Source organism: Pelophylax lessonae, assembly GCF_965119305.1.
Source record: "Pelophylax lessonae genome assembly, chromosome: 2".
In the NCBI taxonomy this organism is placed as follows: domain Eukaryota; kingdom Metazoa; phylum Chordata; class Amphibia; order Anura; family Ranidae; genus Pelophylax; species Pelophylax lessonae.
In genome coordinates, this window is record NC_138769.1 from 669735142 (window position 1) to 669749908 (window position 14767).

Sequence of the window (14767 nt, forward strand, 5' to 3'; positions counted from 1 at the left end):
AAAAACTCCCCTACTGTACACACATTTCAGCTGTGTATTTAGTGGTTTGCCTGGGTTCAGCCCTAAATATCTAAATAGGCATGCTGTCATGGAGTGTTTATAGGAAGCAGGGTGTTATATCTCAACTTGGATATGACTGATATGAGGATAAAAAAAAAAAATAGTACCTCAGGTTTCTTAAGTTTCAACTCTCCATGTTTCATGTTGGCTTCCCCAATCTCTTCAATACTTTGGGGCCGGCTGGACAACATCTCCATTCCGTCGGACACAAAACTATCAATCTCATGTAAATGTGCTGAAAAGAGATAGCCATAAAAGGGTCAGTAACAGCTAAAGTCCCAACCTAAGCTAACATTTTATCTTGTTTCCAATGCTACAAAACTCAATAGGACAATGATTATTATTTAAAGTAGAACTAAAGGATAAACTTGTTTTATTTTGGATATAGTGAAGAGGGATTAGAACACTTGTCAGGTTTTTATTGTTGTCAGTGACCCCGTGGAGATTTACTCTCTCTATTTAATCTATTTCATCTCTCTACCAAAAGTGAAAGAAAATCCCAAATTTTAGGTTATCATCAGAATAGAAACAGCAATCTGGTGACCCTTATGCAATCAGGGATTCCCTATTCCTAATAGTGTCTCTGCAGCTGTTGATGTCACCGACGCATGCACTCTGAAGTAAGGGCATACTCGTGTCGTTCCTTCAGAGCTCTGTGCCGTAGCAGAGACACGGCATGCAGGAGTGATGTCATCGGTGCTCAGCCATTCTAATGGCCAGAGCCTGCGAACCCGGAAGGAAGACTGCGTGAAGATGGAAGCCCTGTGAGTGGTGATAATGTGCCGCTGGAGGGCTTTGTTTCAAGGTAATTCTTTCATAATTTGCTAGTATGCAGTGCATACTAACGCATTATGCCTTTACCTTGCAGGAAGAAGATTTTTTTTTTCTAGAGTTTACTACCACTTAAATACTGACCATACATATAACAAACAATTGAATGTAATTCAGTAATTTTTAAACAATCTTTACAGCTAAATGTTCTGCTAGAACCTCTTTCAATGAAATTGGTAATTTATTTATCTAATTACTAAAATTGCACATTTAATGCAGTGGGATTTCTAAAATAATTCTTAACTGTTCTAAATAAAGTGTCACAAATTGCTATAATTTTGAATACTGTAACTACAGCCACCAATACTTTCCGCAAAACTCGTTCTTAAGTTTTCCATTTTGTACCAGTGTCACTTACCTTGGATGGATCTTTTTAAAGATACTACTAGAGAATCAAACAACTTCTGAATGAGATCATCTATGACTGCCTTTACTGGATTACAGTTAATAGTCATGCAGTCTATCTTCAAAGTGCTGGAAAAGAAATTGATAAATGTATCATGCTGGTTGCTGGTATTTTATGTTAAAGTATATCAGTCATACAACATTAAATATCAACTATTATTGCTAAATAGTAAAACCTGAAAAGCAATGCATACAATGTACAGCTTTCATGACATCCTTTTTTCTCTTATCTTCCTCTTCTTGCATTGTCCCCATAACATGTCCAGATAAGACAGAGTTACTTGAGTCAGGCTGCACGTGCTCAGTTTGGTTTGTATTGCTAGAGAGGTTGTTTTTTTTTTTTTTTTTTTTTGGGAGAGTGCATGTGATCAGCACAGGGCCAATCAGCAATGTCCACACAGTGGGTCAGCGGTCCTGCATCCTGACAGGACAGCCAGCACAGTACAAAAACTCCTCCTACAAACTTTAACCACTTCCCGCCCGCTCTACTGCAGAATGGCAGACGCAGCAGCAATCAGTTATCCTAACTGGGCGTCAAATAACGTCCAGCAGGATGTGAGGCTAATGCGTGCCCCCGGGGCCACAGCCCATCCCCGATTAGGGTAAACAGCCAATGAATTTGGCTGTTTACCACGTGATCGGATGTGTCCAATCACAGCCAGTCACAATTGTAAACAGAGGAGCTGTTGGCAGGAGATCTGGGTTTCTTCTCTTCACACACCGATCGTGTGGGGCAGAGAGCAGAGATTTAGTTTTTTTTGTTTTTCATTATTGTTACACAGCCCATCTGGATCTTTCACACAGCCCACCTGGATATGTCACACAGCCCATCTGGATATGTCACACAGCCCATCTGGATCTGTCACACAGCCCATCAGTATAGCCATCAGTGACCTGTCACACAGGCAATCAGTACCACCATCAGTAACCTGTCACTCAGGCCATCAGTACCACCATCAGTGACCGGTCTCACAGGCCATCAGTACCGCCATCAGTGACCTGTCACACAGGCCATCAGTACCGCCATCAGTGACCTGTCACACAGGCCATCAGTACCGCCATCATCCAATATTGGTTCGGAATTTGAGCCAGTAGAGTAGTGGATCGGGGACCAGAATAAGAATAAGGAGAACAACAAGATCAGAAGACCTGCCTACAACCAGCAGAGCCATACACCCCAATGGCACCAACACAAATGGAGCTAGACCCTAGGAAGAGCAGCCCAGTACCAGCACTGGAATAACACACCAAACCCAAAGAATTCGGGCCATAACCTACCTTCCTGATGCCCTGGGAAACTTCTTATGGTTGCCTGCCAGCTCAGGGTCAGCTATAATCCACCCTTTTACCACACAGCCAAGTGTGCGGCCCAACACTACCAATTTTTCTCAATTAAATTGTTTTTATTTGTTTTTCCCACAAGATTTTCTGAAGTGTATTGTGGACTATACAAATCTCTTTGTAGAGCTATTTATTACCTCCAATCTCATTCCGTCCTACGTCTGTACGTTTCATTGGCAACGTCTCACACTTGGCGAGTTAAAATGGTTTTCAGGCCTTACATTCAATATGTGGCTTACAAAGAAAAATGAATTGCATGCCTACTGGTCCAACAACCCCATCCACCACATGCCGATTTAGTCTGCTGTAATTTCCAGGACACGCTATGAAATGATTATGCGCTTCCTACATTTTAATGACCACTTGCACTGCCCTCCCCGAGATCATCTCAACCACGAAAAATTATATGAAAAGTGAATTGCTGAAGTTATGTCCCAGACCAAAATATTTGTGTGGATGAATCCCTTATCCACTTTACTGGCTGGCTGCACTTCAAACAGTATATTCCCAGTAAGAGGGCAAGGTACAGATTAACACCAAATAAACTTTGCGATAGAGCCACAGAATATGTGTATGCCTTCCGCGTGTAAGAAAGCAAAGACTCCCAAGCTCCAGCCCCCTGGGAGTCTAACAACATATATCGGAACCAGTGGAAAAATTGTCTGGGACCTGGCATACCCCCTGCTCAAAAAAGGTTATTATAAATATGTGGACAGCTATTACACCAGTTAGCCCCTTTTTCATCACATGTACCATGAAAATACCATGAAAAAACAGGAAGGGCTTCCCACAAAATTTAGTAACAAAAAGACTACTAAAGGGGGAATCCACAAGTCTGAGGAATGAGGAAGTGTTGGCTGTGTAGTGAAGGGACAAGAAAGATGTTTACGTCATGTCCATTAACCACAAGGACACCTTGGTGGAGATTCACAGAAGACACAGTCCCATTGTAAAGCCAGAATGTGCCCACAATTATAATCAGTCCATGAGGGGGCGTATTTAAACGACCAGATGCTACAGCCATATTTATCAACCAGAAAGTCCCGTTACTGGTATAAAAATGTTGCTTTTCATCTCTTCCATACGGCCATGTATATTTTGTATATCTGCTATCAAAAGTCAACAGAAAGCCAACCCAGCACCTACCTCAAATATATTGAAGATCCCCAATACTTGGACCAAGTATTTCTGTCTTAGGTCTCCAGAATCTCACGTGATGCAGTGACCTGGCCCCTCAATTCCCCCCCAAACATCAGCCTAAGCTTGATGAAGGGTAAAACAAAAGACACTTTATTCCACAACTCACTTCCAATATATACAGTTTTAGATGCTTTATTACATCATGCAAATGTATTGTATACAGAACATAATTAACATACCTGGCCATCTGGACAGACACAGGTGAATGACATTGCAGGCTCAGACAGGATTAGCATTAAAATAATTGACTCCACAAACAACCAGCCCAAACATAGCCAAATACACATTCCTAGAAGTGTGAACACACTTCACCTCTAAACAGATGAAAGCATAAGAAGACATAGGCTCTCAGACTGCCCGTCTCCATTTTCAACACACCTTATTATAAAACTGTCAATACACATCCCCACAGTAGACGTCATTAGCATCGCTTTAGTCTCTCAATGTGTGGAGAAGTCCTCTGCTGCAACAGGCAGCTTTAGGCCTGTAACATTGATCCCAGTCGGAGTCTGTATCTTGGGGTGACATGGATTCGAGTCCAAAGCAACACTACTCCCATGGTCCTCCAGCATATACCCCCACACAGAGGTGCACTCCCCTACAAGCCAGGGCCCATAGTCCGTGGGCAGGAGTCTGGCCTCCACACACCTCCAGTAGACTCTGGCGAACGTCCCAGCAAATGGGCGTTCGTCACAATATGGTCACTGCCCCGATTTACCAGCAAGGACCCGCCCCAGGAAGCATTCGCTCTGATTGTGTGAGTCGACTTCATGAACAACATTTTCCCTATACCAATCCCCCCACAGATTTAGGAAGAAGACGCCAAAAGAAATGTCGTGTATGTAGCAGAGGAGGAGTTAGAAGAGACACTAGTTATCATTGCCCCCAATGTCCCTCCCAACCTGGCCTATGCATCGGAGTATGTTTCAGAAGTTATCACATATCCATAAGATATTAGTTCCCCTTATTTTTAACAGACTGCCATTTCCCCATTTTAAATACCTGCATGGATCATTTGCCTGCTACCATGTTTCTACCTTTCATGTTAACTGACCCTGACCTGTTTACTGACGACGTCTTTGCCTGCTGTTTTAAACCACGTTTCAGACTTCTATGTGCACTGACCTCGGCCTGGTAATCGACCATGTTTTTTGCCTGCCACTTGGACTGATCTTTTGCCCTTCTGCTTTAGTAAACAGGGGTCTCACATATGTGTGGGGTTCTGTCTTCCCAGAACAGGATCCGAAATCCGGAGGCTTTAAAGAGATTTGTGTGGGAGAAGCCTCTACCCTTGTCCCCATGCTTTCCTGATAGAGGCCCTAAGCTTGCTGGTCCTTCCTGCTGTGTGGACCAATACTTTGGCTGTGCTAACCATATCGCTGTCTGTAATGACACAGGACTTTATGGACCATGTTCCTTCCTGCTGCCTGGACCAATACTTTGGCTGTATTGACCATATCTCTGCCTGCTGCCTCTACTGACTATGGACAATATTTCTGCCTGTGCAATTCCTTTTGCGGCTACTGACCACATCTCTGCCTGCTACCTGGACCAATGCTTTGGCTGTGCTGACAGTATCTCTGTCTGCTGCCTGTACTGACTATGGATAGTATTCCTGCCTGCTGCCTGGACGATGGCTTTTGCTGTCGCTGACGACATCCCTGCCTGTTGCATGGACCAATGCACTACTAAAATCACAGGTAATCTTTTGTTTACCCTTTGCTCAGCAGAATTTATTTTGGGTGTATTTGGCATGTAAATGCTATGTGTTAGAAATATGAAGGGTCTTCAAAAATGCAATAGGTTGTTAGGAAATGAAATGTAAAATGTATGCTCCTAGAACACCTGAAGGTGGCTACTTGGATGTTGGGCCTCTGTATGCGGCCAGGCTGTGTAAAAGTCTCACCCTTGTGGTATCGCCATACTCAGGAGAAGTAGCAGAATGCATTTTGGGGTGCAATTTACTATGTACATGCTATGTTTTTAGAAATATTGTATAAATTGACAACTCTGTGTAAAAAAAAAAAAAAAAAAGAAATTTTTCATTTTCTTTCTACATTTTCCAAAAACTTGTGGAACAACATGCCATGTTGAAAAGACTCAAATTCCTTTATAGAATTTACATTGGGGTGTTTGCTTTCCAAAATGGGGTCATTTGGTGGGTGTTTACATTGTCCTGGTGCTCCAGTGTCTTCAAAAGTGTAATAGGTCGTCATGAAATTAGATGTGTAATTTATGCTCCTAGAATGCTAGGAGGTGCTACTTGGATGTTGAGCCTCTGTATCTGGCTAGGCTGTGAGTGCGGCGTGTGAGAAATAACTTGTTAATTTGACAATTTTGTGTATAAAAAAAAAAAAAGATATTTGTATATATATATATATATATATACACACACACACACACACACACACACACATATATATATGTATATATATATATATATATATATATATATACACACACACACACACTTTGGATGGTCTTTTTTCAAAAAAGGGGTAATTTGGGGGGTATTTGTACTGTCCTGGCTTGTTAGTGTCTCAAGAAATGAGATAGGCCGTCAGTAAATCAGGTGTGATCAATGATAAGCACCATAACTTGTAGACTCTAACTTTCACACAGACTAAATAATATACACTTATTTGGGCTATTTTTACCAAACATATGTAGCAGTAAAAATGTTGGCCCAAATTTAGGAAGAATAAATACTTATTTGTAAAATTTTATATTAGAAACTAAAAAAAAACAAAGTGTTTTTTTAAAATGTTTGCTTTTTATTTTGCTTATATCACAAAAAATAAAAATCCCAGTGGTGATTAAATACCACAAAAAGACAGCTCTATTTGTGTGAAAAAGATAAAAATTTTGTTTGGGTACAGTGTAGCCTGTAATTGTCATTCAAAGTGTGAGAGAGCACTGAAAGCTGAAAATTGGTATGGCAGGAAGAAGGTATAAGTGCCTTGTACAGGGAGTGCAGAATTATTAGGCAAATGAGTATTTTTGAGGATTAATTTTATTATTGAACAACAACCATGTTCTCAATGAACCCAAAAAACTCATTAATATCAAAGCTGACTATTTTTGGAAGTAGTTTTTAGTTTGTTTTTTAGTTTTAGCTATTTTAGGGGGATATCTGTGTGTGCAGGTGACTATTACTGTGCATAATTATAAGGCAACTTAACAAAAATCAAATATACAGTATACCCATTTCAATTATTTATTTTTACCAGTGAAACCAATATAACATCTCAACATTCACAAATATACATTTCTGACATTCAAAAACACAACAAAAACAAATCAGTGACCAATATAGCCACCTTTCTTTGCAAGGACACTCAAAAGCCTGCCATCCATGGATTCTGTCAGTGTTTTGATCTGTTCACCATCAACACTGCGTGCAGCAGCAACCACAGCCTCCCAGACACTGTTCAGAGAGGTGTACTGTTTTCCCTCCTTGTAAATCTCACATTTGATGATGGACCACAGGTTCTCAATGGGGTTCAGATCAGGTGAACAAGGAGGCCACGTCATTAGCTTTTCTTCTTTTATACCCTTTCTTGCCAGCCACGCTGTGGAGTACTTGGACTCGTGTGATGGAGAATTGTCCTGCATGAAAATCATGTTTTTCTTGAAGGATGCAGACTTCTTCCTGTACCACTGCTTGAAGAAGGTGTCTTCCAGAAACTGGCAGTAGGACTGGGAGTTGAGCTTGACTCCATCCTCAACCCGAAAAGGCCCCACAAGCTCATCTTTGATGATACCAGCCCAAACCAGTACTCCACCTCCACCTTGCTGGCGTCTGAGTCGGACTGGAGCTCTCTGCCCTTTACCAATCCAGCCACGGGCCCATCCATCTGGCCCATCAAGACTCACTCTCATTTCATCAGTCCATAAAACCTTTGAAAAATCAGTCTTGAGATATTTCTTGGCCCAGTCTTGACGTTTCAGCTTGTGTGTCTTGTTCAGTGGTGGTCGTCTTTCAGCCTTTCTTACCTTGGCCATGTCTCTGAGTATTGCACACCTTGTGCTTTTGGGCACTCCAGTGATGTTGCAGCTCTGAAATATGGCCAAACTGGTGGCAAGTGGCATCTTGGCAGCTGCACGCTTGACTTTTCTCAGTTCATGGGCTGTTATTTTGCGCCTTGGTTTTTCCACACGCTTCTTGCGACCCTGTTGACTATTTTGAATCAAATGCTTGATTGTTCGATGATCATGCTTCAGAAGCTTTGCAATTTTAAGAGTGCTGCATCCCTCTGCAAGATATCTCACTATTTTTGACTTTTCTGAGCCTGTCAAGTCCTTCTTTTGACCCATTTTGCCCAAGGAAAGGAAGTTGCCTAATAATTATGCACACCTGATATAGGGTGTTGATGTCATTAGACCACATCCCTTCTCATTACAGAGATGCACATCACCTAATATGCTTAATTGGTAGTAGGCTTTCGAGCCTATACAGCTTGGAGTAAGACAACATGCATAAAGAGGATGATGTGGTCAAAATACTCATTTGCCTAATAATTCTGCACTCCCTGTATTGAAGTGGTTAACCTGGCACTGATAGAAAGCACAAGACTGCTATATACTGTGAATGAGAAAAGAGATTTAATGTTCTGTGTACTGTGGGAGTCCAGATATAGTGAACGCAGGGTCCTGGGTTTAGCTTTAACTTTAAGCTGGCCATACAAAGACAAACTCACAGACCAGTAAAAAACATGCCACTCGCACCACACCACAATGTCCCATGAGCTACTTTGCCCCGTGTAGCGCAGCCCACTGAAGTCAATCGGTTGCCCCATGTGTGTCACTGGAAAACCGAAAAACAAAAAAACACTTTAGGTATGAATGGGGCCTGAAAGTGAAATTAGTGCATTTACACAAGAACAATGAGGCCACCTTTTTATACACCTAAAATGACTTAGTTGTGCTCTCAGTGTTATTGATTGGTAACATTACACAAAACACAGAAGCAAACACACATTTTGCACATAAAAAAACATGACAAGGTGACAAACGCAGTAAAAAACATGCAACTCGCACCACACCACAATGTCCCATGAGCTACTTTGCCCCGTGTAGCGCAGCCCACTGAAGTCAATCGGTTGCCCCATGTGTGTCACTGGAAAACCGAAAAACAAAAAAACACTTTAGGTATGAATGGGGCCTGAAAGTGAAATTAGTGCATTTACACAAGAACAATGAGGCTCCATTTACATCGGTGCGTTTCTAAATGCATGGCAAACCACACAGAAAATGTGCGCTTTGCCATGCGTTTCAGAAACACTACAAATATGAATTGTGCTTGTGTTGTCATTACATGTCAAAAGGCACCCCAAATTCTTGCCACAATGACTGAAGTAAACGATGGTCTAAAATGTCTTTGCATGCTGTAGCATTAACGGTATCCTTCACTGGAAACATTTGACCTCAATAATTTGGAGGAGGGGTGTCCACATACTGTTGGCTATATTGTGTAAAACAACAGAAAAAAGTAGATAACTACAAATTAGAATTTCAGCAGGTGGCACAGGTCCTACAAATGACTTTCCTTTCTATATCTCTTCATTTGTCTAAAAATGTGCTTGAAACTAAAAAGCAGCTGGTTGCATTTGTGAAGTACACAGTTCAGACAGTTTAAAAAGGAAACTCTAGTCTTTTTAGTGTTTTATTTTTAGATATCCATTGGTGGAGCAGTATTATAAAAAGAGATGCAGAAGAATAAAATACCTAGGTAGTCGTTCAGCTTCTTTTCCTCTCACTTTAAGGGCCTTAAAGTTTTTCTCCCAGTCATGAATATCGCGTAAATGTTTTTCAATCAGGGCATCCACATCTACTTGACCAATTACTATCCATTCCTGCCAACAAATGCAAAACAGTTAAAAGTCAGCTTGCCTTGGGGGCCTTGTGCTGCACACTTTACCTTAAAACATATCTGCAACATCCAGATTTGCGCACACACACACACACACACACAAAGAAATTCCCTAAATAAATACCTTTAATAGAGTTGTAAAGGCAGAAGGTTTTTTTTTTTTTTTTTTTATCTTAATGCATTATGCTAAAAGGCCTTCTGTGTGCATAAGACCCCACAACACTTCCCTGAGGTCCCTCTCTGTCCAGCGATGTCCATGAGTGTCTAAGCCGTCCGAGATTCTCCTTCCTGGTTGGCTGGGACACAGCAGCTGCACCATTGGCTCTGGCTGCTGTCAAACAAAGTCAGCTAGCCTATCAGGGGAGAGGGACGGGGTCAGGGTTACATGTCTGAATAGACACCGGGAGCTGTGACTCCGCTCAGGTGCCTCCACAGCAAGCTGCTTTCTGTGGGGGCATTGAACAGGAGGGAGGGGCCAGGATCACATTAGAGGAATCCGAGAAGAGGAGGAACCAGGTTGCTCTGTGCAAATTCACTGCAACAGAGCAGGCAAGTATAAAATGTGTATTATTTTTATAGTAAAAAAAAAAAAAAAAAAAAACTGAGACTTTAGAATCACTTTAAATGAACTATTAAAGTATAGCTCTTCTTTTGTAGTCAAGTCAGGATAACGCCTACTTGCGGCCGGGGGGGGGTGGTAAAAATGGGTAATAGATTCATGGTTTTAATCACTTCACAACCTAACATGGTGGCCTGGAGGGGATGGGCACACATGCTCCGGCTGTATTGCTTTGCGGCACAAATTATACCGTAGGCAGTGTTTGGCAGGCAATATTGCTGCCAAACGCGAACCATTCAAGGGCCATGGTCTTTTAAAGGTTAAAACAGGTGTCCGGAAGGAGGCATATCGCATCTCTGAGCTGCCTGTCAAATGCTTCTGAAAATTGATCCACTGCAGATTGCTTTTTAGAGGGGCAACACTGACAGCCATAAGTGTAAAGCAGTTCCTGCAGAAATGTTTAAAATAAGCTTACCTTTTAAAATGCTCTTTTCTGAATACTCTGGAACTGAAAAATCTTATTTAATTCTCCCTGTCTAGAAGGGGGGCTGGGAGTTGTGTTTGCCACAATAAACCCTGTCTGTGCTGTTTCGGGCTGATTTCATTATCACTTGTACTGTTAGGACTTCCTATCCTAACAGAGGTTTAAAGATTTCCAGGGTTGCCAGGTTCACTGTATATTAATAATAACGTGTAAAAAAGAAGCAGAGATGAGATAGAGTAGGAAGAAGTAAAAAAATAAATAATATGGAGATGTACTTTATCTTTTCCAAGAACTTTATCCAGTTGTTTTGGTAAAATATCTTCATACTCTACAATGTATTTCCATTATTATTATTATTATTATTATTATTATTAATATTATTATTATACAAGATTTATATAGCACCAATAGTTTGGGCAGCACTTTACAACATGAGGGCAGACAGTACAGTTACAACACAATTCAAAACAAGAGGTATCAGAGGACCCTGCTCTTTAGAGCTTACAATCTAGGAGGAAGAGATACATTTGATTCACTGACTTGGTGCTTTCCAAATGTCTACTAAAGTCACACCAACGATTTACATTTTGAGTATACCCTCCCAGGTGCTTACGCTGCATTTCGGTGAGCGGACATGCCGGGGTTTGAGGAAAAGACTGAAAAACATTGCCAAGACTTATTTATTCATTATCATCCAGGTATACTGTATACCGTTTTCCCCCGTGGCTCCCCCTAAGCAATATTTGCCAGATTTCGGGGAACAAGATATCTTAACAAGTCGTGCTTTGAGGCTTTCTAACAGCCATAATAATTACAAAGTCAGTGTTGCTAATTACAGTTTCTGCAAGGTGAGGAAAATGCTAAAAGCATGACCTGTTGGGGGAACTTCTAATATTAATCATCAAAATAATAACACTGTCATCTACATCTGACGGCATAAAGTATAGTTCATCTGTGAAAAAATTCCTTTGTAATGTAGATATTACCACCACCGTGAGTCTCTGAAAAATCCCAGAGCATCAAATACCTCTAAAACCAAACTCTTCTTATGTAGACTGAAATAATAAAGTAATCTAATTACAGAGAATTACAGAAGATTGAACATCTGGTGTTGGTATATCCATCTCTCATGCACTAAAAAAGGCACTATATCTGCAGAAATAGTTTGCATAGATAATGACAGTACCATTCGTTATATTCTGATTTCTGTTACAGCTTCTGTGTAATAATGCATTTAAATGCTGAACTCTAGGAGTTCAGCCACTTTCTCAAATGTTCTGGACTGCTAGGGGTCCAACTTGTGGACCCATATCTTTATTTACAATGTTTTATTTAACTGAGTGCTGAGAGCAAAGCTATCACAACGCTTCTAGCTCTCCAACACTGGGCCTTCTGATCTCAGCTGCAAAATTCTATGCATCTACTCTGCCCCTCCTCCTGCCCAATCACAGAGCGCTTGTATTGTGTGAACCCATTCACAAAACACAAAGCCTTCTGTGACTGAGCAGCAGTGGGGAGACGTGAGCTGTATGAGAAGGCCGTGTCTCTCCTGTCAGAGATCTAGGAGTATAGTGCTAGCTGTATTCCCAGCACTGCATAAAACTGTCATATATACTGTAAATTAAAGAGAGAAGTCCACAGGGTGGTATGCACCTTGTTGGACTTGTTGCTGTTCAGTCATTTAGTCATGTCCGACTCTTCGTGACCTCATGGACCATAGCGTGCCAGGCTATTCTGTCCCCCACTGCCTAAAGGAGCTTGCTCAACTTCATGTTCATTGTTGTTTCGCTGATGCCATCTATCCATCATGTTTTCGGTCATCCTCTTCTCCTTTTTCCTTCCACGTTTCCCAGCATCAGGGTCTTTTCCAATGAGACCTCTTTTCGCATTAGGTTGCAAAAGTATTTGAGTTTTAGCTTCAGAATCTGTCCTTCCATTGAATATTCAGGGTTGATTTCCTTCAGGATTGACTGGTTTGATCTCCTTGCTGTCCAAAGGACTTTCAAGAGTATTCTCCAACATCATAGTTCAAAAGCATCAATTCTTTCTCTACGTTCAGCCTTCCTTATGGTCCAGCTTTAACAGCCCTATCTTACTACTGGGAATACCATATCTTTGACTATACGGCACTTTCTCAGTAGGGTGATGTCTCTGCTTTTTATAATGTTGTCTATGTTTGCCATTGTTTTCCTTCCAAGGAGCAAACATCTCCTAATTTCATGGCTACAGTCACCGTCTGCTGTGATCTTAGAGCCTAAGATAAAATCTGTGATGGCTTCCATTTCCTCTCCTCCTTTTTGCTAAGGAGTGATGGGACCGATTGCCATGATCTTAGTTTTCTTAATGTTCAATTTCAGGCCAGCTTTTGCACTCTCATCTTTCACCTTCATTAAGAGACCATTTAGTTCTTCTTCACTTTCTGCCATTAATCCATGGTATCGTCTGCATATCTCAGGTTGTTGATATTTCTCTCTGCATTCTTAACTCCGGCTTGTGATTGGTCGATCCTGGCATTTTGCATGATGTATTTTGCCCATAAGTTCAATAAGTAAGGTGACAATATACATCCTTCTCACACTCCTTTCTCAATTTTGAACCAGTCAGTTGTTCCATGTCCTGTTCGAACTGTTGCTTCTTGTTCTTGTTGAATTTAACCCACAGTAAACCAGCATATTTTAGAAAGTGCTACTTAACGTACATCTATACTACATCTATACGTACATCTATACTAAATATTAAAAAAAGTGTGGGCCAAACAAGGTTTTAAAATAATACAAAGGGCACTAAACAAATCATAACTTCACGCTGATTATATTATTATTATTTTTAATATACCCTATTTTGCCTGCAGTGAATTTAATGCAGTATTGCCATTTTCTGCAGAGGCATTCCAACGTGCCCTGGAGAGGAGTTACTAAAAACTAACTAGCAACAGGATCACTAGGGAAAGCACTAATTTGTTCCTAGAATGTTGCTCCTTTGCTGCCAGAAACTTTGCAAAATCTCACTAGCCAGGAAGGGAGCAGTGCACCTCCCTCATTTAACTAATGAGGATGTAATACTTCTGGAGCAAGTGAGCATTTTGCATTTGATAAGAACTGTTTGGCCAAGGAGAGACTGAGGGATCTGCTGCTACATTGCAGGAGGATCCAGGACCGGCTGGGCACGGACGGCTAGGACCCCCGATGGACATCTACCTACAAGCCTTATTGACCCACTTAACGTAAGGTATTGGGGGTCAACACCATCTGGTGAGTTTGCCTTTTTTATCACACCAAACACAGGAGCCCGGAGGGTGACACCACTATTGCACAAAGTGCTAATTTGGAATATCGTCATTGAAGCTAGCTTACCCAGTTGGGATAACCATCACAATTTATTTGGACTATATGTACATCACTTTCTGCACCTTATAACTTTTTGAACTACTTTTACTTTGCACAGTGTGCACATCATTGCACTTAAGATTTTAGTATGATATCTTTGCAATTTTTTACTTTTCAGTAATATTGGATCATATTTATGTGTATATATACTAATTTGCTGCACTGATTGTTAAGTCACATTAACACAGCACTTGCACTTTAATTTAGTCCACAGATAAGCAAAAGTGCACAATATTCAACAGAGGCATCAAGAGACCACATATTGTCTCACCATACTATTTATTTTAACAGGACATGCGCTGTGGGTAATATTTTATACATTACCAATATCCTACACTATACCTTTGGGTTGTCAACAGCAGCAATCCAATTACGCATAGTGGATGCACCAACACATTATATAAACTACATTTCTTTAACACAGTGTTCTTCCAATAGGGATATGCGCAGTGAGTAATATCATTTATTACTATATCGTTGCATCTTCACCCCAAGGGGTTATCCACAGCAGCAATCCCACCACTCATTAATATTTGGCGCGAGTGTTCTTTCCCACATACAGTGGGTACGGAAAGTATTCAGACCCCCTTAAATTTTTCACTCTTTGTTATATTGCAGCCATTTGCTAA

The 14767-nt window shown here is 41.0% G+C and overlaps 1 protein-coding gene across 1 annotated transcript in view; it reads right to left on the reverse strand.

Annotated features, from left to right (window-relative positions):
- DYNC2H1 (dynein cytoplasmic 2 heavy chain 1) overlaps positions 1-14767 on the reverse strand; it is an 807725-nt gene that overhangs the window by 720133 nt on the left and 72825 nt on the right. Inside the window, exons 18-20 of the mRNA XM_082246437.1 lie at positions 9565-9692; positions 1250-1365; positions 168-295 (exon numbers count right to left, since the gene is read on the reverse strand). Coding sequence (XP_082102563.1) covers positions 168-295; positions 1250-1365; positions 9565-9692 — 372 coding nt within the window. The remainder of the gene's footprint in view (positions 1-167; positions 296-1249; positions 1366-9564; positions 9693-14767) is intronic.